The 24976-nt window shown below is 41.6% G+C and overlaps 1 protein-coding gene across 1 annotated transcript in view; it reads left to right on the forward strand.

The window, feature by feature from the left end:
- Window positions 1-24648, forward strand: part of LRGUK (leucine rich repeats and guanylate kinase domain containing) — a 108759-nt gene extending 84111 nt beyond the window's left edge. Inside the window, exons 17-20 of the mRNA XM_045495685.1 lie at window positions 11301-11389; window positions 13480-13602; window positions 20343-20494; window positions 24350-24648. Of these exons, the coding sequence (XP_045351641.1) occupies window positions 11301-11389; window positions 13480-13602; window positions 20343-20494; window positions 24350-24495 (510 nt within the window). The 3' untranslated portion in view covers window positions 24496-24648. The remainder of the gene's footprint in view (window positions 1-11300; window positions 11390-13479; window positions 13603-20342; window positions 20495-24349) is intronic.
- Window positions 24649-24976: the final 328 nt, after the last annotated feature.

Raw genomic sequence — 24976 nt, forward strand, 5'->3', positions numbered from 1 at the left:
AGCCCAACACAGGGCTCGATCTCACAAACCGTGAGATCATGCATGACCTGAGCCAAAATCAAGAGTCAGAGTCTCAGCTGACTGAGCCACCCAAGTGCCCCAAGGCTAGGCTGTTCTAAGCAAATAATTATATCACATTCTAAAGTCAGAGGTGCGGGCAGGTCAAGAGAATCAGACTGGTTACTTCAGACGAAAAGTCTCGGGCTGCAGTGTATACAGGCGTAGCTCTGCAGCCTACTTGGATTAAGTCATAAAATGACAGCGTTGCGGGTACAAGACACAGATATCCATTCAAGTCAGCTTCAGTAAGAGGTCGTTCCATATAAAACACATGAACGAGTGGATTCACAGTGCGTCACGAGCATGGATGAGGTATAGACGTCACAGGAGCCGACCAGCGCTAGGATTAGAAAGTGAGGCGCTGGGGTTCCTCCGCCTTCCAGAGGCATCAAATTCCTGTCATCTCTGCCCCTATTTCTCTCTCCTGTTGTCTTCTCTCTCCTGGCCAGCCTCCTCCACTCACTCAGGCTTCCCTCGCACAGAACATGAACTCATTCTCACGCACACCAGCCCTGACTCTCCATGGCCTCTTGGCTGTGTGCTCACAATTCCTGGCCACTTCTCTCTGTCTCTTGAATTCCTATTGTAGAAGGCAAGAGAACCTAACTGTCCAGTCACCTGGGGCAGGGCAAAAGGCACAGGTATGGATGAGGGCTTCTTAAAAGGCACAGAGGGTAGGTGCCCTCCAAACATTTATAAATGATAGGAATTCGTTGGGGCACCTGGGTGGCTCAGTTGTTAAGCATCCAACTTTGGCTCAGGTCGTGATCTCGCAGTTCATGAGTTGGAGCCCCGCGTCGGGCTCTGTGCTGACAGCTTGGAGCCTGGAGCCTGCTTCAGATTCTGTGTCTGCTTCTTTCTCGGCCCCTCCCCCCACTTGTGCTCTGTCTCTCTGTCTCTCAAAAATAAATAAGTTAAAAAAAAAAAAAGGAATTTGTGTCATGAGACTTAAGTGCAAGAAACATCATATTTATCCAAAATAGATTAGATCTGGAATCGTTCCCATTCACCAGGATCTGTGGGAAGTCAAATATCAGTCATTAGCAGCCGGGATCACTCCCATTCTTTGGATCAAGTTCAAGGATCTTGAGGTTTACCCCATCCTGGAAAATTGGGGAAGAGGAGTTTCCTCCTCTCTCTCCACGAGGAGCCTACCAGCCTCGATGCTTCCATCCTGGGAAATCCAGCTCTTTTCAGCTCAGTCTACCCCTTTCTCTCTGCCCTTGTTATCCTGTCCTTGGATAGTATGATTTTATGCTTGTTGGGGCTTAGATTTTCTTTTTTTTCTTTTCTTTTTTTTTAATGTTTATTTTTGAGAGAGATAGAGCTCAAGCAGGGGAGGGGGCAGAGAGAGAGGGAGACACAGAATCTGAAGCAGGCTCCAGGCTCTGAACTGTCAGCACAGAGCCCGACGCGGGGCTCGAACCCACGATCCGCGAGATCATGACCTGAGCCGAAGTTGGACGCCCAACCAACTGAGCCACCCAGGCGCCCTTGGGGCTTAGATTTTCAAATGTATGTTCTCCTTTGTGTCCCCAGGACATGGCGTATCCATAGTGTAAACTCCAGAACACAAATCCTTGGCCATACTTACTCCTTCATGATGGGTCCATGTCCTGGCAGCGTCACCAACCGGCTCGCATCCCAGTTCTGCTGTCCTGCCATAACAACCTCACACACACGGAGGAGAAACTCACACCCCTCTGCCAGTTAGTGGGTATTCATGATTTATTTCAACATGACCAGTCTGAATTTTACCTGTTAGAAAACTTTCAGGCTTCATTAAAGATAGCTTTTGTCTGGTCAGGGGCACTCAGGTATTTAGGAGTGAGAAGAGAGGATAAGAAGAACAGAGCGGGGGAACCCCCCCCCCCCCACACACACTATGTGTTCTTAGCTATAATTCCTGGCCAACGTGTCAGTATGAAATTAATGAACAGTATGGAGAAACTGGAGAGGGAAGGATATGATAAAAAGGCAATGCGAGGGTAAAAGGGGCCACCTTGGTGGTGGTACATGGAGAAGGGGTGCAGGTGTTACCTACCACTTGTGGTCAAAAGGAGCCTCGTGAACTTTTAGCCAGGTCGTTCCTTACCTGCAGTCACCTCCCTGAGAAACCATTCAGCCCTGTAATCTAGAGCATCCGTGGTCTGGTCTGGAACATCTATGGTGTTAGAGGGTTGGCAGTGACGGATCCAGGATGGTAACATCGCTCAAACCCCTTGCAGCCTGGAGGTTCTGGTATCTTTTCTGTGGTTGCTAGTAGAGATACAATGTAACAGTAGCTTCACAAAGAAGCAAATCACATCCCCCCACAGCCAACAGCTACATTCTTCAGAAATACACACAAAATACTAGCAAAATACTAAACTACGCTGTCATATATACCGGCGAATGTGCTTAAAGTTATTTTTAGTGCCTTATTTTCTTTTAAAGCTTATGAATTCAATGCTATTTTTACATTGTAAGCATTTATCAGATTTTAGGTTATTAACCTTTTGCTCGGCTGTTAACAATGCAAAAGGAGCAACATGACAGCAGAAGCCTATAGAGATGTTACCATGTTATGTTAGAGAACATAAATAGCCCCTACACACATTTGTAATTTGGAAAGGGCTTTCATGTAAATGATCTCCCATACCTTTCACTGTAACCTTTTGGAGAAGACGTTGTTTTTCCTCATTTTACTTTCCCAACATAAATTTCCATGTATTTCTGAAGCCTTTTTTAGTGGGTTGAAGAAAGTAATTGCAACTTCCTGTCAAAAACCTGTATCGTAAATTGTTCAAAAAAAAAAAGTAGACATTTTTGTGCTTTTTTGGTGTCTCTTAACTGTAGATATAATGTGTTCAAATTCGCCTTTAGAAACTGTCAAGGGAGCCATTTGACAGTAATGGATAGGTGGAAATTTCCTTTCTGGGTCCTGTTTCTCTGAAGCTCCTTCCCTTTCATGTTGAAGATGGTGGTCTTCCTCTGTGCTCATACCCACCCAAACTCTCCGTGCACACGACGCCTTTCTGTCTCATCCCTGTATTCAAGTACTCCACCTTTTCTTTTTTTTTTTTTTTTTTTTAATTTTTTTTTCAACGTTTATTTATTTTTTGGGGGGACAGAGAGAGACAGAGCATGACGGGGGAGGGGCAGAGAGAGAGGGAGACACAGAATCGGAAGCAGGCTCCAGGCTCTGAGCCATCAGCCCAGAGCCCGACGCGGGGCTTGAACTCACGGACCGCGAGATCGTGACCTGGCTGAAGTCGGACGCTTAACCGACTGCGCCACCCAGGCGCCCCTGTTTTATTTATTTTTAAGAGAGAGACAGAGTGTAGGTGGAGGAGGAGCAGAGAGGGAGGGAGACACAGAATCGGAAACAGGCTCCAGGCTCTGAGCCATCGGCCCAGAGCCTGACACGGGGCTCGAACTCACGGACCGCGAGATCGTGACCTGGCTGAAGTCGGACGCTTAACCGACTGCGCCACCCAGGCGCCCCAAGTACTCCACCTTTTCTTGAGCACAGTTTCTAACTGCAAGGTGTGATTACAAAATTTAAGGTGGATTATCTATGTTAATGTGAAAGACAAAGCAATAATATTGCTAGAAGATAAGGTAAGAAGATATTTATGACTTTGAGGCAGGTGTAGATTCCTTAAACGTAATACTAATTACGAAGGAAGAGTTTAAACGTTTAAAATGTTGAGGGGCATTAAAATTAGAAACTTTTGTTAATTAAAAAAAAAAACCGTATTAAAGAGAAAAAAAGGCAAACGACACAGAGGGAGATGATATTTGCAATAACCAAAACTGGCCAAAGGCTTTTACTTAGAATATATAAAGAACTTTTATAAACTATTAAGAAAAAATGGCTCAGGGAAGAATCTCTTCACAAAGGATAGTATCTAGATGGCCAATAATCAGGTGAAGAGATAGGCAACCTCATTATCAGGAAATGCAAATTATAGCCACAGTGAGATACCACTACGCATAAACCAGAAGTGCTGAAATTATGAGCTGACTGTTGAGATGTGGAGCAGTGGAAATTCTTGTAAGACAACTGATAGAAGGTTCACTTAGTACGCTTTAGAGAATAGGTGGGCATTTGTACCCTATGCCTCAGCAGTGGTATTCCAAAAGAAATGTGTGGCTATGTGCACCGGAAGATGTGTGCAAGAATGTTTATGGTACCCTTGTGAATAGCAGTTTCCAAACTGGAAACTCAGGTGTCCGTTAGCAGTAGATTGGCCGAATAAAATTTTGAATATTCATATAGTGAAATATGTGCAGTAATGAAAGTGATCCAACTTGGCTCCATGGATGTATCTTGCTAACATGCTGTTGAGCCAACGAATCATTGACTCTAAAGAATACATATTGTATGATTCTATTAATACATAGTTTAAAAATTGGCAATACTAGGGGCACCTGAGTGCCTCAGTTGGTTAAGCATCTGACTTCGGCTCAGGTCGTGTTCTCCTGGTCCTTGTGTTTGAGCCCTGCATTGGGCTCTGTGCTAACAGCTCAGAGCCTGGAGCCTGCTTTAGATTCTGTGTCTTCCGCTCTTTCCTGCTCCTCCCCTGCTCATGCTCTTTCTGTCTCTCAAAAATAAATAGACATTAAAAAATTTTTTTGAAAAAAAAATTGACAATAGTAAACCATAATACTTAGGGTGTTTAGGTGATAAAAGTATAACAAAAAAAGCGGATACCATAAAGTCGGGAGAGTGCTTATCTAGGGAGGGGGAAGAAGGTGGTAAAGCTTGAAAAAGATGTGAGGGATGCTGGCACTTGTGGGGTTTAGGAGGGCACCCGGTGCAGTAGAATGAATGTCATTTGTTTGTTCGTTAGCTGGTCAAGCCTCAGTGAGTTACTTAACTTCTCTGGGGGTGAGTGGGATTTCCTGCAGCTTGAAAAATCAAGGGCAGTCTACAAGGGGGTAGTCCGAGGGTGATGCTGCAATCAAAACCAAAGGTCCAACTACACAATCGGGCTGAAGGGTTTGAAGAGAGTGAGGAATCTAGACCACAGCAGTAGGCCACAGTAGGGTGGGAGCGGTTAAGACCTGAGATTTACTTTCCTGTCCCACTGGATGTAGATCTGGGAGAAGGGGAATAATGAGCTGAGGGAAGTGTGGCCATGTGTGAAAGTAGTGTCCATAGTCTGAGTGATAGTTGTCGGAGGCTGAGTTCAGTCTGTCATTGCGAATTTAGCAAGCCTGGGAAGAGCCTTTGCTGTCCTAGCCATCCAGTCCGTTCCCATTTGCAGAAGGCTCCCTTCCCCTCCCCTTTCCTGCCCTAACGCGTTCCTTTCCCCTGCCTTCCTTCTCACTGATACATCTTCTGTTCTTCTCACACGTCTTGAATCTGTTGATCCTACCAGGTATATAGGATCAGGATTTGCTTTTCAGTACATATCAGGTGTTTGCTTACCAGACCCTGTTCTAGACACTAGAATGAAGTAGAACTCATCCCTGTGCTTACCGAACGTACCATCTGGTAGAGACCCCTCTAGTCTTTTCTCGTCAGTGTATCTCTAGCCCTTCTACTACTGCCTTCTTTCTCTGAGTAGAATATGGGCCAACGGAGCATGGAGATAGTCTCAGTATTACCTCTGCTTCATGTATTGACAGCTGTTTTTTGTTCCTCATCTCTGGGATCACTGGGACCCAAATGGCTTGTCTTTGTTAGAAAAGAAATGTCAAAGAATAGTATTCTTTGTTCTTCAAGTTTAAAAAACGTCTGCTAACATCATTTTTCTTGCTTGTGACTCTAAATAGCTTATCAATATAAAATGCTTTCAATGAATATAACCATAATTTCACAGGAGTTTAAATGGTAATAAAGTATTCAGTTTATTTCCTTATTCCTTGCTTATACAATCCTTGTTGCTTTATTTCTTCTCTCTTCTCAGCTTAAATGGTACTTACTTTTCCGAGTGACTCCCAGAGCATATTAATTTGAACTTCTCTGAAAGATTCCTGGAGAGCTGTAAATAAAATTTTGATCAACCTTACTTCTTAAACACAATTTTCTTTTAAGGTTTGAGTACAAAAAAAAAAAGTGCACAGCTCTTTTCTTACTGCTGTAAAAAGTACATAACAAACCGTATGCAGTGAGAGGTTTTTGTTTATACAAGACTCACTTTATTACTATTGATTACGGAAGTCAGAGTTCTTGCGTTTTGTCAGATAACACTATACCTCATTTTCCCTCGCTGGCACAACCCCTGTTCAACGGCTGGCTCCCTGGAACGCATACGTGAAGGTTATGATGGCTTAGTGAACATTTTCTGCTCTGGAACTGTGGTGACATCTTTGCCTTCCAGAAAGAAGCAGCTCGATTTTCAACCTTCACTTGGCCTTCACTTGTATGTTTCTTCAGCCGGGTCTTCTGACTCTCTTAGGGAACACCCTCACTCGTGGGGCAGGCCGGCTTACTGAGAGCCGATTCTCCAGAAAAGAAGTTGCTGAATGATTGATTCACTCAAAGCCCATTTAGCAAATGTACGCGTGGGGCAGACGAGGCCAGTCCAGTCCTACAAAGTACCTGACTGTATGAAAGCCATTGACAAGGGGAATCTGTGGTGACAAAATATTGGGCACCAGCATCCACTAAGCACCACTTCCTTTCGAGACTGGGAGGAAGCTCAGCTCAGGGAGCTTGTCCAAGATCACGCAGCTTAGCAATGTCTGTTTTGACTCCAAAAGAAGAGCGCTTTCTGCATCCACCGGATTTATTAGATGCAATAGTACTACAAAGAGATGCTAGTCTCTTCTACCACCTGGTCACCAAGTGACACAGGTCAGATAGGATCAGCAGTCTAAGTGCTTTTTTCAAGATAATGGTTTCCTATTAGTCTCTGAAGGTGACCAATTAATTTTTAAATATTATTTGTGATCATTCTGTTCTTGATTTGTGCATATTGAACGGTACCTACCCGCTGCATTTTGTAACCTTATTGAAACTCAAATTATCCTCCCTTTGGCCAGTGTGAGCCTCTTCAGGTTGGCTCCTGGGTCCTTTAACATGACCTATGTCGACTTGGGTTGCCATCCTGCTTTCTGTTAGGACCAGATATTCTATGCTCTTTTGTTCATTACCTACTCCAACCCGTAACCCCCTTATTCTCCAAGAAGCTCTGGTTCCTTTAAGCAGAAGATGGTAATCCAAGTCGCTAAGAGCAGAGTGCTCATTGCTATTGGGGTGGTCATTGTTTCTAGCCCTTTTCTGTGGATAGATAAAATATTTCATGAGTTCAACTTAGTATTTCCAATTCAGATTCAAGACGTGAGGATTTTTACTCATCTTCTCCTCTGTGACATATCTTTCTTCCACACTGAGAATCCTGATTCTGAAAGACGTGGGAGATGATAGAACTCCAATGTCACTAAACTTCTCCCTTGTTTTTTCTAGATCACGTATAGAAGAGTCTCAGGATGACAATGCCAATGCTACTAGCCCCCAGTATAAAAACGGAAAACGGTTAAAAGTATTTTGTTTGCAAATGTTGTCCACCCCAGTTTGTTTATGGCGGGGCTACAGCGACACTCTCAGTGCACAGTCATATGCTCACTCCCTTTTAATTCTCATTTTGTCTTAGTTCTCAAGTATGCGCATACTTGATACTTACCATTAGACCTCAGGCCAATGTCTCTACTAGTTTTGTTGTTGAAGCTTATTCTCTGCTAGATCCAGAAAGGGCTGTGGGGACAGCATTGCCTGCCGATGACCATCTGTCATACTTTAGACTTGAATTGTAGTTTTTAGGACCTAACGGGTTTGTTTTGATTTCTTTCTCAAGGGCTCTTACTGTTTGTATGTTGGATCTTCTTTGCCTGTCTTTAATATTTGTCATCTCCTCTTGAATCTTTTTACCTCTTTCTTCATTTCTTTTTGAGTTTAAAAAATTTCCTTCATTCACTTTCTGTTCCTCTGAAGGCATTATGTGTGCATGTTATTCACTCTTATATTCCTTCTGGTTTAGTTTTCATTTTTTAGGTGACTCTTTTTTTCCCCCTCATATTTCTAGTTCTTTCTTGAATTCTGTCACCTAACTTAGAAGTTTTAAAAATTGTGGGGCTCTTGGCTGGCTCAGTCAGTTAGGTGTCCGACTCGTGATTTGGCTCAGGTCATGGTCTTGTGGTTCGTGAGATCGAGCCCCACGTCAGGCCCTGCTCTGCCCCTCTCCCTCAAAATAAACATTTTTTTTTTTCAACGTTTATTTATTTTTGGGACAGAGAGAGACAGAGCATGAACAGGGGAGGGGCAGAGAGAGAGAGGAAGACACAGAATCGGAAACAGGCTCCAGGCTCTGAGCCATCAGCCCAGAGCCCGACGCGGGGCTCGAACCCACGGACCACGAGATCGTGACCTGGCTGAAGTCGGACGCTTAACCGACTGCGCCACCCAGGCGCCCCAACATTTTTAAAGTTTGTAATTTATTTGTTCCTTAATGTTTTGTGTCATTTCCTTAATGTCTTTTAGTTAATTTTGAAATGGTAGATTACAGACTTTATCTGTTTTGTGAGCATGCTTTCCTTGTAGGTAGAAGTGTTATTTTCCATTTTTATCTTTTTTAAAATAATAGCTTTGGAATTTTACTAGAAAGTTTCTCATTAAAAAAAAATTTTTTTTAATGTTTATTTATTTTGAGAGAGACAGAGCTAGAGCAGGGGAGGGGCATAGAGAGAGGGAGACACAGAATCCAAAGCAGGCTCCAGGCTCTGAGCTGTCAGCACAGAGCCTGACGTGGGGCTCGAATCCACCAACCACGAGATCATGACCTGAGCCGAAGTCAGACGCTTAACCGACTGAGCCACCCAGGTGTCCCAAAAGTTTCTCATTTTTATGGGAAATTAGTTCTCTCAAACATTTATAAGGAAGCATGGTTCTTTCAAGTTGTGTTAAAATATACAGCAGTTTTCTTTTAGGGGTTTTCTGGCTCTGTTCCCCTCCACCACTTTGGTCTAGATGTTCTCTTTTCTTTGTCTCTGTTCCCTCTGTCCTAACTAATTTTTATTCTGCTCCCATCAGCTTTTCTTCAGTGTGGGGTCCTGTCTTGGAAAAGAACCATAGTGGGTCAGTGTCAAGAAGTCACAGTTGAAGGGCACCTGGGTGGCTCAGTTGGTTAAGCATCTGACTTCTGCTCCAGTCGTGATCTCACGGTTTGTGAATTCGAGCACCCCCTCGGGCTCTGTGCTGACAGCTCAGAGCCCAGAGCCTGCTTCAGAGTCTGTGTCTCCGTCTCTTCTGCCCTCCCCCACTCTTGCTCTGTCTCTCTCAAAAATACACAAACATATAAAAACATTACAAAAGAGTCCCAGTTGATCCAGCTCCTACAGGACTCACTGCGGACCCTTTATCCTTACCCACTACTGGAGTGAGAACGGGCCCCCCTGTATTCCAGCTGTGGCGCCCAATGGTGCTGCTTTTCTTTCCAGTGAATACTTTTGGCCATTTTGAAGTTCTCCTGTTATCAGCTCTTTTAGTCCCCCTGTTGCTTCCTTTGGCTTCCTCTCACATGGACACTGGTACCGTGCGGTGTTGCGGCTATGATAACCTTTATTTGGGGGTTGTAGGGGATATCTTGCCACCTAATTTTCTTGTAAATATTTTGATATATTTTTTAGTTTGCTGTCTGCTTGCCGTAACTAGTTTTTGTGTGGGAATTCTGAAAGATCTAAACTGTGCTTCCACTGGTACTGTCATCTTCCTAGTCATGATATAATTTAAACCACTAATTAATATAGAAAAAAAAATAAAGATGGTATAAAGCAAAACCACAATAGAAAATATATGTGCTGCTACAGAGATAATTTGAGGAAAAATAATAACAAAATAACCTGAGAGTGAATAGTACAGCAAAGTTGGTCAATATATAGTAATTTTATAGTAGTATGAAACAATTTAGGTGTATTTATGGAGTTATTTAAACAGTTTTCAAGGGTGTTTTTAGAATCACATCAACTTAACCCCTAAAAATCGATTCTTGAAGAATTCCCCCAAACACATGCAACCACTTGATATGATGCTAGCCCCCAAGGGTGTTAGCCTGGAGGTATGGGCTCACGACCATGCCTTTGGCGTTATTCTTCCACTGGAATACTGGTTTGTTGTCATTTCCTATGGGATTTTAACTAAATATCAAGGTAGAGAGGAGGCTGGGAGTGACATTAAAGTCGAAACAGGTTTATTTCATATTAAGTTTCTGCAAGCGAAGATTGCTGTTTAAACAAATGCTATTATAAATCCCTTTACAAATGGGTCTTTTATCTAAAACAAATAAGCACCTGCTAATCTATCTTTCCTGTAAATTAAGAATTTTATATGTCAGATTTGCTTAAAGTGAGCAAATCCTGTTAATGGATGGTTGCTAAAAAGATCACACTCTGTTAGATAATCTGTATGTAGATACATGTACTATTTATAAAACAGCATTGCTAACTTTTTTCTCTATCTTTTTATTTTTATTTCATTTTTAATTTTTTAATTTTTTTAATAAAGTTTATTTTGACAGGGAGAGAAAGAGAGCATGAGTGGGGGAGAGGCAGAGAGAGAGGGAGAGAGAGAATCCCAAGCAGTATCCACACTGTCAGCACAGAGCCCCATGCAGGGCTTGAACTCATGAACCGTGAGATCATGACCCGAGCCGAAATCAAGAGTCAGACACTTAACCAACTGAGCTGCCCAAGAGCCCCTTTTCTCCATCTTTTTAAATCCCCTTTTGCCACCAAAGTATAAATCTTTTGAATGCGGATATTGTGTCTTTTATGTTTTTGTATTCCCATCCAATGGTTAAGTATATAATGATGGTGATGTGATGGTGAAACATGGGAGAAAGACCTCTCGCTTTGTCCTATTTCAGGGTCATATTTAGCCCATCTACTAACTACTCTGTGTGCCAAGATCTGGGAAGACTAAAGAGACAATAATAATATATATCCTTGAGAGATAATCTCATGGGAAAGATAAAAAAAAATGTATAAACATTAATAAGAAATTGCTACACTATTATTTAGATATCAAATAAAGTCGATACATTAAACTGTGGTCTTCATAAAACTGTTTTTTATTTATAACTTTTTTTTCTTTCCACTGAACCAATACCAGTTGTTTATTTAGGCCTTCTTTCCCTTTTTCTTTCCACATATTTGACAATCTCTTGTAAGAAGACAGTGATTATGGGTACTTTTACCATCTGACATATTTTTACCAGCAGTATAATTTTTTTCTCATCATATTTCTTGCCTAGGAAAGAGATTCTATGGAGAGACAATATGAGACAGCACGGCAAGCCCTGATGGGAAAGATACCTCCTCATCACACAGTTTTGTTTCAAAGGTAGTGATTTATCACATTTATTTACACCTGGGCATCTTTACATTGATTCTCTAGGATCCAAATAGACCCCATGAATCCCAGATCACCGACCTAACCGGGGGCCTCTGTACTAAAGTAGATCCGGTGAATGAGTAGTAAACCTGGTTCTATAAGTGCTATTTTCCTTTCATTTATATATTTTTAAAAAAGATGTAATATGTTCACAGCTCCTAGAAACTGATGGTTTTTTAAAAAACGGTATTTCAGGTGGAATTGAATACATATATCAGCCTTCACCAAAGCTGTTCATGACTGAAGGTTAATTATATCTTGCTGAATATCTTGTTCTTGTCCATCACGATTCTCAAAACAATAGTAATTAATTATTTGTGAAGTCATTTAATGCATCCTCCCCATATTAAACTGCAAATTCCCTGAGGGTGGGAATTATTGTCTCTATTAATCTATGAATTCTCAGTTCTTAATATGAAAGGTTTTATGTAGTTCATTCTGCATAGTAGTCTTTGTGATGTTATGGCTATAGTAATTACTGTACTACTAATCGTTGTGTATTAAGAGGCGTATTTAGGCTTTAATATTTACTCAAAATGAATAACTAGGTCATGATGGCTATAAAATGTTCACAATTTTCTCATTATGTTACAGGGTTTTTTTTTTTTTTTTAAGTAATAGCAGTCTCATTTAAAAAAATTTTTTAATGTTTATTTATTTTTGAGAGAGAGAGAAAGACAGAGCATGAGCGGGGTAGGGGCAAAGAGAGAGGGAGACACAGAATCTGAAACAGGCTCCAGGCTCTGAGCTGTCAGCACAGAGCCCGACGAGGAACTCAAACTCACAAACCTGAGATCATGACCTGAGCCAAAGTCCGACACTTGACCTACTGAGCTACCAGGCGCCCCTTAATATTACAGGTTTTGATATTCTGAATTCTCTTTTCTATGTCATTTTAGAAAATTTGAGAAATAAAGTGAAGTCCCTGTTTTCAGAAAGTTAGTAAGAACATTGACAAGACCTTAATTATAGCATTTAAAAAAGCTTTTTAGAATGCAGTGATTCAAGGAAGCAGAATAAAGAAGCCATTTAAAAATTTTTTTTTCAATTTCAGTTCTTTTCATTGTCTATAATTTTAAGCTGTGGAAAGTCTTCAACCAATATAAATGAAACCAAGTTTTGTCTATTTGTTACCTATCCAAAAAGTGTGATGAATTTTCTCCATCTTAGTAGGCTATCTTGGGATAATCTGGTTCAAAAGATTGGCTGTGCCGTATATATGGAGTTCTACTGAAGAGCCAGGGGGGTGATGGCCAGGAGGTAGGCAGTGTCCTCCAGAGCATCAAAACTGGGGTCTGTGTGACCTCTGACCAGCAGCAGGACCATGCTTATGAAAACACTGGGGATAGACAACTAAGCAGTTTGAAATATGAGCTCCAGATGGGTCATACTAGGACAGAGAGATGCTTTGAATTTGCATGCATTTATGTGCAATTGGCCTACTTTGCACACAGCAACTCTATTTAGCAAGTCTGAGGGGAATAGAGATGGGATTTTTTTCGCTGAAAATGGTTGATGATTCTTTCAAGTCACTCTGGGAAAACAGACTAGTAGAGATGAAAAAATATTTTTCGCTAAAGTTCAGTTGAGATTATAACATTAGCATTTTTAGAGATATTTTATTCTGGTATCATTTCAAAGCATTGGATTGTAAACAAAAATCAAAAATATCTATTTCAGTTTTAATAGCAGTTGATACCTTGCTGGGCCTCACATAACAAATGGACTAGGATTTATAATAGAATACGTAGAATACGTCCTATCAGTAGGAAGATAATTTGCCCATATTAGTGACTTAATGGATAAGGAAGATTCAAAACAATACAAATTTGCTTAATCTACAAATTAGAATGTAATAACGTTAGTGTTTTAAGACAAGCTCTGGAGTAAATGTTGCAGTTGGTATAGTACGTTGTTCCAAATAGATTTTATTAGCATTTGCATTTATGTGGATAACATTGGTCAGTATTTAGGTATTACATGTGTATACGTTTGGTATCATTACAAAATTCTTGCAGGTTTTCTTTTTCTGATTTCAGGGGTCTGGTACCAGCACCTATTATCAATGGTCTACATTATTTTACAGCTTTCGAATTACAGAAAAATTTTGACCTTTCTGAAGATTATTTTAAAACCCCCTTTGGACCATATTCTGAAAAGAGGTGAGTTGAGTTTTGTTGGATATAATTGGCTCTTTTCTGATGATTGGTTAAAATCATGGCACTCATCCCTAAGCTTCAGAGAAATCCTAAAACTGGGAAGCAGGGCCCCACCGTCCACTCTGGAATTTCAGAGGAGTAGATCCTGGCCCTCTAGGGAGGACACAGGCATATAACCTGTGTACATACGGTTAAAAGCTTCTTTCTGGGATTTTGAATATTAAGGGAGTGACACAAAGATGCAGGGCAGTTAGAGATCATTCAAGACACCAGTCGTGGAAGATCAAGCATCCATTGTGGAGTGCAAGCAGTGATGATCTACCAATCTCTTCCCATATTGAGACCTGGCTGTGAACTTGGTACCTGGCTTACCTTGGTTCCTGCCTGGGTTTTAGGTGTGATTTCTCTGTTTTCCATTAAGTCTATAAGCTATGCAATAGCTTTTCAATAACTCTCTTTTAAATATTAAAATTAGCCAGAGTTGGTGTTTGTAATCTGCAATCAACATCTCTGATTAATGTAGTGCTGTGTTTCTAAATGTTTACCAGCCAATGTCTAACATTAAAGGAAAAGGGGGGCATTTCAGGGCTCCATTGCTTAATGTGTCATAGTGTGGTTCAAAAGCTGAATATGTGTTAAGGTAAAGACTACATATAGACCACAGCAGACACTCCCCCACTGAATTCAATGCTTGGCCTTAGCAAGCATTCTATTATATTCTGTAATAGACAGAATAAAGCTGCTGCTTCAGCCACGTCTATTTCTACAATTGACCATCTCTCCATCAGTCTTGAATCCAAACTTCCCAAGCAAAGATCTGGCTGGTTGGGTCAATAACCACCTGGCAGGGGTGCCACCCTTGAATAGAGATCTATAGGAAATAAGCTGGTTTACACATTGGTTGCACCTATATCAAGCACCCACCCTTTATCCGATTATCTGTGGCCGGGCCAGACAGACCAATGACAGAGAACCAAGTAGAGAACTCTTCAGATGGGGTGTGTGGGTTTGGCAGTCTCTCTGGAGTATCTGAATACATGGCAATGTATAGACAAGAAATGTGATGGGAACGAAGGGCACTAAAACATTAACAGTGGATATTTCTCTAAGATTATCAGTTATTTTTATTTTCTTCTTATCCTTTTTCTGTACCTTCTAAATTGTGTGCACTGGATATGTATTTTATATTCATATCCTAAAAAGACTATTAAGAATCCATGATGATCTGATGAAATATTTCGTCAGTGGAAAAAATTGGCCCATTACACACAATTAAGTTTCTCACATGTTAAAACAAATGTTAGTTAAGGTATAAGGAGTTAAATACTAATCAATGCCTATGATATAATAAGTGTTGAAGTTGAAATGCATATGTATATCCAACATAATTAGGTTTAAAGATATTCATGCGTATGTATAGGAAAAAAAAATACTGAAAATATCCGAATAGTATCTTCTGGTGATGAGATTATGACCAATTTTTATTTTCTTTGTTCTTCTCCCTTATTTTCAATGGTGAACATTTAATCAATTTTGAAGTATTAATATAACTTTAAAAAGTTATTTTAAAACTCTGTCCACAGCAAAGGATATTTTATAAGGGCATGTATCATGATAAGAATGACAGTTTAAAGAATGAGTGATGTTTTCCTTTATTTCTGAGTTCTATTGTTGTACCATTTGGATGTCCTTTCATAAGCTTGATGATGAAAAACAACCATCCCTTCTAAATGGTTCCTCCAAGCCTATACATTTCGCTAGATACTGGGGACCTAGTATTATGATTAGCAAGTTAACTTTCTTTGATAGTGTTGAAACTGTGGATCTGTGAGGATTTATTCAAGCTCTGAAGTTTTAGTGCACTAGGTTGATGAGAATCCAGTGAGAAAGAGAAGGTCTTAGTTCAGGCGGCTGTAACAAATTACTGTAGACTGGGTTGCTTGAACAACAGACATTCATTTCTCACACTTCTGGGTGCTAAGCAGTCTCAGATCGGGGACCAGCATCGTCACATTCTGGTAAGGGTCCTCTTCCTGGTTTGCAGATGGCCACCATCTTGCCTCTTCCTTACGTGGTGGAGAGCAGAGAGAGGAAGCAAGAGCTCTTGTGTCTCTTCTTCTAAGGGCTCTGATCCAATTCCTCACAAACTCCGGCAGGTCCCACCCCCACCCCACCCCAATATCATCTTATTGGCATTAGGATTTCAACATATGAATTGAAGGGAGGGGAGTGGACATGTTCAGACCATGACAGAGAGAGAAAAAGAGTTCTTAACAGGCTGCACTGGGCTTATTCATCGTCTGTCCCCCAGGTGAAAAGGGTGGGTCAGGCCTACCCTCAAGTCTGAATGTTCACTTGTGGTAATAGACGTGTGTCTTTCAACTCTGATATTTCTTTATACTGCTTTTACATCTGTCTTTCAAAGCATTTTCATTTAATGCTTTCTTTGATACAAAGGAAGAGTTATTGTTGAGAGACAGAACTTGCTCTGTAACCCCCCCCTTTTTTTTAAAAAAAGGTTTACTTGTGTTTAAGTAAGCTCCATGGCCAACATGGAGCCCAGCATGGAGCCCAATGTGGGGCTTGAACTTACAACCCTGTAAGTTGAACTTACAACTCAAGACCTGAGCTGAGATCAAGAGTCGGACGCTTAACCAACTGAGCCACCCAGGTGCCCCTGGTGTGTGCTTTAAATGCACACATACTCTTTTTCAAAAATAAGAGACCAAAACATGTGTTATGGGTTGAATTGTGTCCTGCCTCCCACCAAATTTACCTGCTGGATTCCTAACCCCCTCAGAATGTGACCTTACTTGGAAATATGGTTGTTGAAGATGTAATTAGTTAAGATAAGGTCATACTAGAGTAAGGTAGACCCCTAATGCAATATGGCCACATAAAAAGGAGAAATTTGGACACAGACATACACACAGAAGAGTGCTTGGGTGATGTAGAAGCCCAGGAACACCAGATTGCCAGAAAACCACCAGTAGCTAGAAGAAAGGCCTAGAATTCTTTGTCACAGCCCTCAGAAGGAACCAGTCCTATTGATACCTTGATCTTGAGACTTTTAGACTCCAGGACTGTGAGACAATGCATTTCAGCCACTCAGTTCACAGTATGTTGTTACAACAGCCCTAACAAACTAATATGATATGTATTAAAAATCCATGTGATGTGTTTCTTGATATTTTCTTTCTGTGCTTCCTTCAACATACTACATTTGTATTACTTTAGCGATTTGGCCATAAGATCTATGGATTATTGTGTTTTTTCCTAAAAGAAGGAAGAATATCTTTATGCTTCTATAGTTTGGAATAGAAGATCTAGCCTATAAAACATAAATGCATCTAACATTGTATTTAGGAGAACAATACTCAGTTTATTATACTTCTAGAGAGAAGCGCCCAAACAGGGTTAATAATGGCACTTGCCCACTGCAAGAGGAAAGAACTGCTCAGTCACTGGGAAATCCAAAAGTATTGATCTCAATTCTTTAGGGAGTGCTTCTTAGATAAGCTCAGTTACCTTATGTGGGAGCAAGAGATCGGAAAACAAAGTCTTGTAGGAGCACGGGTATCTACCTGAAGAGGGACTAGTATTCTGTGAAGGGATTCCAAAAACTGTTGTCTAACAAAAAAAGACAAACCCAAGAACTCAGTCCAAGCTGATAAGAGGGACCTGCTCCTTCAAACGAAGAGTTCAACTTTTCTATCTGTTGATAACAAGTACTCAACACTTCTAAGCAGAACTCTGGCTGCAGGTACATTGCTCCGTCTTGGACTGTCTCTGCCTGGGAACATTGGGGCCATATAGCCCCAGCTGTGGTTTGAAAGGTTAAGCAGAAGGCAGGTGTCTGTGCCCAGGGTGGGAAAGCTCATTTTGGATTCCAGCCGTGGACTACCACCCAAGTGCTACAGCCTCTGCTTGCCATTCAAACATAACACAGACAGCATGAGTGTCCTCACATTGGACGTGTCCCTCAGTATGCCTACGTCACCCACTACATTTCCTCCTGGGTCGAGGACACACCCAGGCAACTAATTGGACTGCGCTTCCTAGGAAGGGGGCCTTGAACTCCTGGGGACACCTCATTAAAACTCGCTTCTACACTTTTGATCTCTGCTACCATCATAATATCACCCTGGTAGACAGAGACACCCTCATTAAATGACAAGCTTTGTCCTGAATAGACCCAATTTGCGTCAGCCTTTGCTACTACCAGATGTGAACGTAAATGTGACGTGTGAATGAGTGGAGGTCACCCTGAATTTGACATTTGATCCTAGAAATGTACTTCTGTGCTAAGATAGTAGTTATCACATTGGAACTGCAGAGAAGAAAGCATAATCATGGCCAACTACCAGGCTCTGCAGTAAATAATTACCTACTAGTTTTCAACATTTTATTTATTTATTTTTTAGGGTTTTTTTTTTAAAGTTTATTTTATTTTGAGAGAGAGAGAGAGAGAGAGAGAGAGAGAGAGAGAGAGAGAGTGTGTGTGTGTGTGAGCATGAGCTGGGGAGGGGCAGAGAGAGGGAGAGAGAGAGAATCCCAAGCAGGCTTATGCTTTCGGCATGGAGATCGACCCAGGACTTGAACCCACAAACCATGAACTCGTGACCTGAGCTGAAATCAAGAGTCTGAAGCTTAACCAACAGAGCCATCCAGGCTCCCCTCAACATTTTAAATTGTTCTTTGGCTAAATCATAAAAATACAAAACTATGAATACAAAACTTCATCTCATTAACATTGGCAGTGAAACGTAGAGCTCTAATGACAGTTGAGGAGGTGGGGTGGAAAGTTAATATGCATCATCTGTTGATGGAACAAGAAAATGGGGATTTTAAATTCAGTACATGGAGATGTAGTTCTGACAGACGGGAGAAGTGAAAATAGTGGTAGAACTATTTGGGGGGAAAATAGGGGAAGCGTTAGTAAGTGAGCTGAATCCTTTCCGATCATAGCAGAAATCCATATCTGCCAAAGATAAGCTTAAAACCAGTAAGTCAAAAGAGGTCAGTAACATTTAGCAATAAGATTATTGTCAGAATATCTAAAAACAGACATGGTTAGAAATGGTTGGCTCTCAGGAGAGTAAAAGTGGTATTGGGAGAGGTAGGGCTTGGATTGTCGCTTTTTATTATAAGTCCTTCTGTATGATATCACTTAGTTTTAATTATATGTATATATAGTTGACCCATGAACAACACAGGTTTGAACTACATGGACCCATTTATATATGGATTATTTGCAGTACAGTATACTGCACTGTAAATGTGTTTTCTCTTTCTTACTAGTTTCTTTTTAATTTTTTTCAATATTTATTTTTAAGAGAGAACGTGAGCAGGGGAGAGGTAGAAAGAGAGGGAGACACAGAACTTGAAGCGGGCTTCAGGCTCTGAGCTGTCATCACAGAGCCGGACGTGGGGCTTGAACTCACAGACCACGGATCATGACCTGAGCCGAAGTCGGACGTTTAACCGACCGAGCCACCCCGGGCACCCTATAATTTTCTTAATAACCTTTACTCTATGTTCCTTTATTGGAAGAGTAAGAATGCAGTTCATAATACATAAAAACTACAAATTATGTGCTCATCAACTGTTGGTGTTATCAGTAAGGTTTTCAGTCAACAGTAAGCTGTGAGTAGTTAAGTTTTTGTGGAGTTAAAAGTTATGCATGGATTTTCGACCGCACTGAGGGTCAGCACCCCTAACCCTCACATTGTTCAAGGGTCAGCTGTAGTAAGTTGCTTAAAATGTTAAGGAAATGTGTTTGGAGAAATAAGAAAAAAAATGAGGACAAGATGAGTACGTTTTGACTTTATAAACATTTCAAGTTTCTCTAAGTCCAAAACACATGTAAAAGGGAAACAGCAAACTCTTCAAAATATAACACAAGCGTTAACATTCAATCTGTAGAATTCACGCAAATTGATATGGCAAACAGGAAGATAGATCCTCCAAAGATCAATGAGAAGACAGTTTACAAATGACAGGAGACAAGCTAATTCACAAATGGATAAATTTTAAAATTCAGAAAGACTGGTGAATCTTGGTGGGAACAAAGCAGCAAAGCCCAGCTACGTCCCAGTGCTCTGCATGTTGAGCCCTTCCCCTCCCCTCCATGGACCTCCCTCCCCCGGGAGGAAGCCAAGAAGCAGGTGAACCCCAAAGGGGGGTAACCTGGTGGCAGGATGGGCACTGGCCCAAAGACAGGAACATCGGACACCCCAATCCCACCCAACCTTATCCCGGAAAGGGCAACAAAATCACAGCCCCCCAAAACTAGCATTGGGTGTGCCCATTGCATGATCCAGATCAGGCCTCCCTAATACACTTTCATTTCCTCTATCCTTGAAGTAGCAGGAGCCGCCATATACAAATTGCACTTGATTCCGAAGCCTAGGAATCAAGTATCTGTGTCTTGGAATTAGTATCTGTGTCTTGCTCATCTTGTGAACACCCCAGCATCCATCACGATGCCTTGCTCTTAACAGGTGTTCGGTTATGTTTGTAGGTTGTAGGAGAGGTTTATGCTGATACGCACAGTGTTTCCTCTGTCCGCTGCCATCTAGTTCCTCCTACTACAGATACCGCTGAAAACTTTAGCTCGACAGGGATGTGCACCGACTCCTGAAAGGACCCAGTAACGGTAACCCAGTGAAGCCACAGGCATAGATTGTATGGCCCTTGGTAGTTTCTCATCTCAAAGATATCATTCACTTTTCATTTTTCAGTGGCAAGGAGTCCCACATCCTCAAGAGCTATTCTACATTATTTCATGCCTATCCGTGGTCCAAAAAAATGTCTTTTCAGCCTCCAGAGGGCAGCATTTGTTCATACCTAGGATCGGGAATAAGCGAAAGTGAGGCAGATGAGACCCTAAAAGGTATGAGTCATTTTACATATGGTTCTCATATAAATATTAATGTTATAATGATATCTATTTCCCATTGTTTCCTGCTTTTTTTTTTTTAATTAAATGAGTGTTTTAAGCCAGAATCTCTCCTCTGAGGTGGACTGGGTTTTTGTCTCCCATTGTTAGAGATGAGAAACAAAGTTCAGAAAGGTCGGGAATATGTCCAGGGTCACTTACTTAGGCTACTCAGAATGGGCTTGGAATACACTGCCCGCAAGGGTCTTCTGGGGCCAAGGGGCCTGTGCTCTCTGCGGCAGGGCTTTGATGACTTAGGCCTCTTTCAGTGAAGGTGAAGAAAAACCTGGAAGATTTCAGATTGCTGGCCCATCTCCTGCTCTGGGAACCTGGCAGAATCCCGATGGTTTTAGATTTTAAGGCTCTGGCCTACCCACGTCACCCTGTCTGTGCCCCTCGCTCCTCAACACACATGTGTGAACGGGTATCTCCAGGCACCAACAAGATGGGCATTGCCTTTTTGTCTGTGGGCATAGCAATGTTCGTGAATGACAGCGAGGAAAGACCCTGAACAGTGCGAGGAGACTGAAGGGCTAGAGGGGATGTGAAGAAGGGAGAGAGTAACCCAGTGTTGGGATAGAAGGCTATACTCTGTGAGTAGCGGATAGGGCGGTGAGTACACTGGGGGATTCTGGAGGACCTGCAAGCTGGCACGGGGCCGCCATTTGTAGCCCGGGGTAGGTGGCCAAGTTCTGCCTGAGCCCAGAAGAAAGCCCTCTGGATGTGGTGTGAAAAAGAAGTAAAGAGCTAGATACCAGGCATTATGATTATAACGTACACACACGAGCAGAAGATTGTGGGAATTTTCTGCAGGATGGTTTCTGGAGATTTCTTTTGTTCCTTTGAATGGGCCATGTTTTCCTCTTTCTTTATGTGCCATGTGATCTTCGGTTGAAAACTGAGCATTTGAAAAAACAGCCACCTCTCCAACTCTGCACATTGCACTGAGGGCCGGAGAAGACCGTCACTAGTTAGCAGGGCGTGTTCTGAGCCCGGGGTCAGCCCAGTGTGAAGGCTTATGGTCTTTCCAGTCCTTTTCCGGGCATGTACCTTTCCCGGATCAGTGTGTGTACTTTTTTTCCAATTCTCCGCTGTACACAGGTACTGTTTCAAGTCTTAATTTCCCTCCCTTAATTTCCTTAATAGTCTCACCGTAGCTTCTTCTTGGGGCCTAATGAAGATGTTCTATTATATTCTTCAAGCAGTAATTTCTTACGCTAGGCATACGTGGGTCTGTCTTCCCCACGACCACCTTGTGGGTTTTCACTAGCCATGCCCACTGCTTCCTGCAGCTTCACCTGTGTGAGATCTGCCAAAAGCTATGCCACTTTTGGCCCTCTGAAACCCGAGTTAGGAGACCCAGACAGGTCAGAACATTGGTCTACTCTCTCTTTTTCGCAGGAGGAGGGTGGGACAAAGGTGAATTAAAACAAACAGACCAACCTTGAAATTTCCTACTGGGGGTGTGTGTGTGTGTGTGTGTGTGTGTGTGTGTGTGTGTGTGTTGGGTGGGGGCAGGCAGAGAGAAAGAGAGGGGGAGAGAGAGAATCCCAAGCAGGCTCTGTGGTGTCAACATGGAACCCAAGTCGGAGCAGAATCCCACAAAGCTTGAGATCATGACCTGAGCTGAAAGTAAGAGTCAGACACTTAACCGAATAAGCCACCTAGGTGCCCCCCTCCGGCTTTTAATGCGGTTTTTTCTTGATTGGGCATTCACTTGCTTGCTACGGCTCTTCCACTGATTTCCAGAGCTCCTACAGAGTTGTTTTCGTTTGTCTTGTTGGTCAGTGTTATGCATGGGGGAACAAGGGCCTGGAGCTTCCCTGTCTGCCATCTTGCCATTGTCTCTCTGGGGTGGTCTTCTTAGCAATACATCACACGACTGGTTCTGGGTCACTTAAGCTCTCATATCTTTTCCACACGAACTGCCAAACCAGGTTTCCATCATCTAATCTATCTATCTATTTATCTATCTATCTAATCTATTTTTTTCTTATGTGGATGCAACTTTTATTTTCATCTTTTTATAATCTTGGTCTCAGTCCCACATTTTAGTTTAATTAGATCATTTTGGATATTGATTCATCTTCCATATTTATTACTTTATGGGTTTCTGTAAAACCAGCATGTTTGCTATCTATGCCTTTGTCATAGTCACTGTCAACAATAGGATCCAGGACTTGGCCAAGGGTAGTGCCCTGTGACAAGTGTCTGGAGACTCAATTCTGCTTGGCATGTGATTCCTAATCATCTCTCTCTAGTGTCTTTATGTGAGAAACTTTGATATATGCCTTGTAGAAATTAAGACAGACTATCTCAGTGGTGTTTTCTAACTCAGAGGTCAGCAAGTTTTCTGTAAAGGATCAGACTTTTCTGCAAGTACTAAACCCTCCCGTTGTGGTGTGAGAGCAGCCATGGACAGTATGGACCAAACTAATGGTCATGGGCTGGGTTCCAATAACTTTATTTGCTAAAACACACTGCAGACCTATGGGCTATAAATATATTGACCCCTGCCCAAGTAAAAGGGAAATTAAGTTAATTTGAAATAATTTTTTTTTTTTTTTTTTTTTTTTGCAAATCCCTTCCAACACTTACCACTCACTCTGGTATTTTCTAAATGCACCAACCATTTCTTGCATAAACTTGAATTTGCTTAAGGTTTAAAGTCAAGTGTACTGGTTTATAAATCCTGGTTCCCATTTTAAAAATGGCAATGTTATTTGTCTCCAGTACTTTTCTTACTGTTCGTGCATTCTTTGAGACCAAACACTCCAAAAGCACTTCTGGAGTTATTTCAGCACCGTGGGATACAACTTACCTGCGTGTAGAAATGTGAACTGATTTAGAAAGGAGGCTTCTTCTACTGTCTTCTTTCTTCTTCAGGGCCTTTCTTCTCTTAAGATGTTTTTGTCACCCTTTCCAGTTTAAAAAAATACCTCCACGTAGGCGGAGAGGGGGCGGTGGTATGTGGGGAAGAAGAAGAAACAGCAAACAAGGAGAGAGGTTTCCGGGTTTTTTTTTTGTTTTTTTTTTTTTTGGTCCTCTGCTAACATAATATCTCAGGGAGCATGCCATTCTTGCTCTGAATATACCTTAAAAAGGCCCATTTCCCTTCAGTGATTCAGATTGCTTCCATATGCCCCATAGATAGTCTTCCTGATCTTTTGGTATAGATCACACCATTTTTCTCACTCTGTGGAATATCGTGCTTCACTTTCTCAATCCCCACTATGCTGCTTCTCCCCAGTGAAAATTCGACTTCCTCGGCCAGCAGCCGCCATGCTCAACCTTCAGTGTCTATCTTCCAAAGTCCTCTTGCTTCCCACAGTCTCCAATGGAACCTAGCTCCGTGGCCCATCCTTGGTGTCTTCATCGTTGGTGAACAGACCAACCTTAGAGCACAGTATAGGAGATTTTACTAGGAAGGACTTCAGGGTATATAGGTGCATGTCTGCATTTGTATGTCTGTGCCAAGTCTGGTTAAGAATGATTGTAAAAGAATATGATGCCAGGCAGTGTTACAGAGGGTATGAGCAGGATACAAGAGTAGCATAGGAATTACTTACTTTTGCAACCTTCTGATCATTGGGCAAGTCTACACAACCCCAGTCTCGTCTAACCATGCACAGGGTATATGTTAACACTCTGATTTTTTATTGCTTGGATGTCATTTGTTCCCTGTAGTTTGTTTTGAATTAACTCTAAACAATATTGTGGTGCTTACAACATTGCAATGTTTATTTTCTTTTGTTTAGTGTACCAAGAGGTTAACTACATGTACTGTCTTTTTTTCTTAATGTTTTACAGTTCTACGTAAACAGTCATTTCCGCATGAAAAAGTGTCTGTCAAACACAGAAGACACATGATGACCTCAGTTGTCAGTCAACCAGGTCTCAACACCAAACTCATCCTCCCTCCAATCCCTCAGGGCTGCAAGTGGACCAGTGGTTGACATTTGATCTTAACACGTAAAACTTGTTCTGATCATGTCCAATCCCTTTGTCTTACCTGGCCATGGATCCTGTTTCCCACTCAACCAATTACCTACAAAAGAATGTTCTGTAGGCCTTAATTCTCTCAATCAATTTCTTCTGTGATTCTCTGAGTAGTGTCTTTTTTTTCATGTAAATTATTCTTAGCTTTTAGAAATGTAATTTCAGTTTTTCTCGTAAGCTGTTAATGATTTCTCCAGCTGCTTCCTGCTCTGAAACATCAGGTGGCAAAATCTCCCAAGATCTCTGCATTGCTATGTACATAGTGATTTTTGGATATATCCAACTGGGATTCTGCTTTTGAAATTTCAATGCGCCCATTTAGAACATTAGTGTATACTCTAGGGGGATTGAAATATTTTGTTCTTCTGATTATGAAAGTGTTGTAGAGTTCCATTTAACTTGTGACCAATAGGATATCGACTGCATCTCTCAAAGGGA

This window comes from Leopardus geoffroyi, chromosome A2 (assembly GCF_018350155.1).
Source record: "Leopardus geoffroyi isolate Oge1 chromosome A2, O.geoffroyi_Oge1_pat1.0, whole genome shotgun sequence".
Lineage (NCBI taxonomy): Eukaryota > Metazoa > Chordata > Mammalia > Carnivora > Felidae > Leopardus > Leopardus geoffroyi.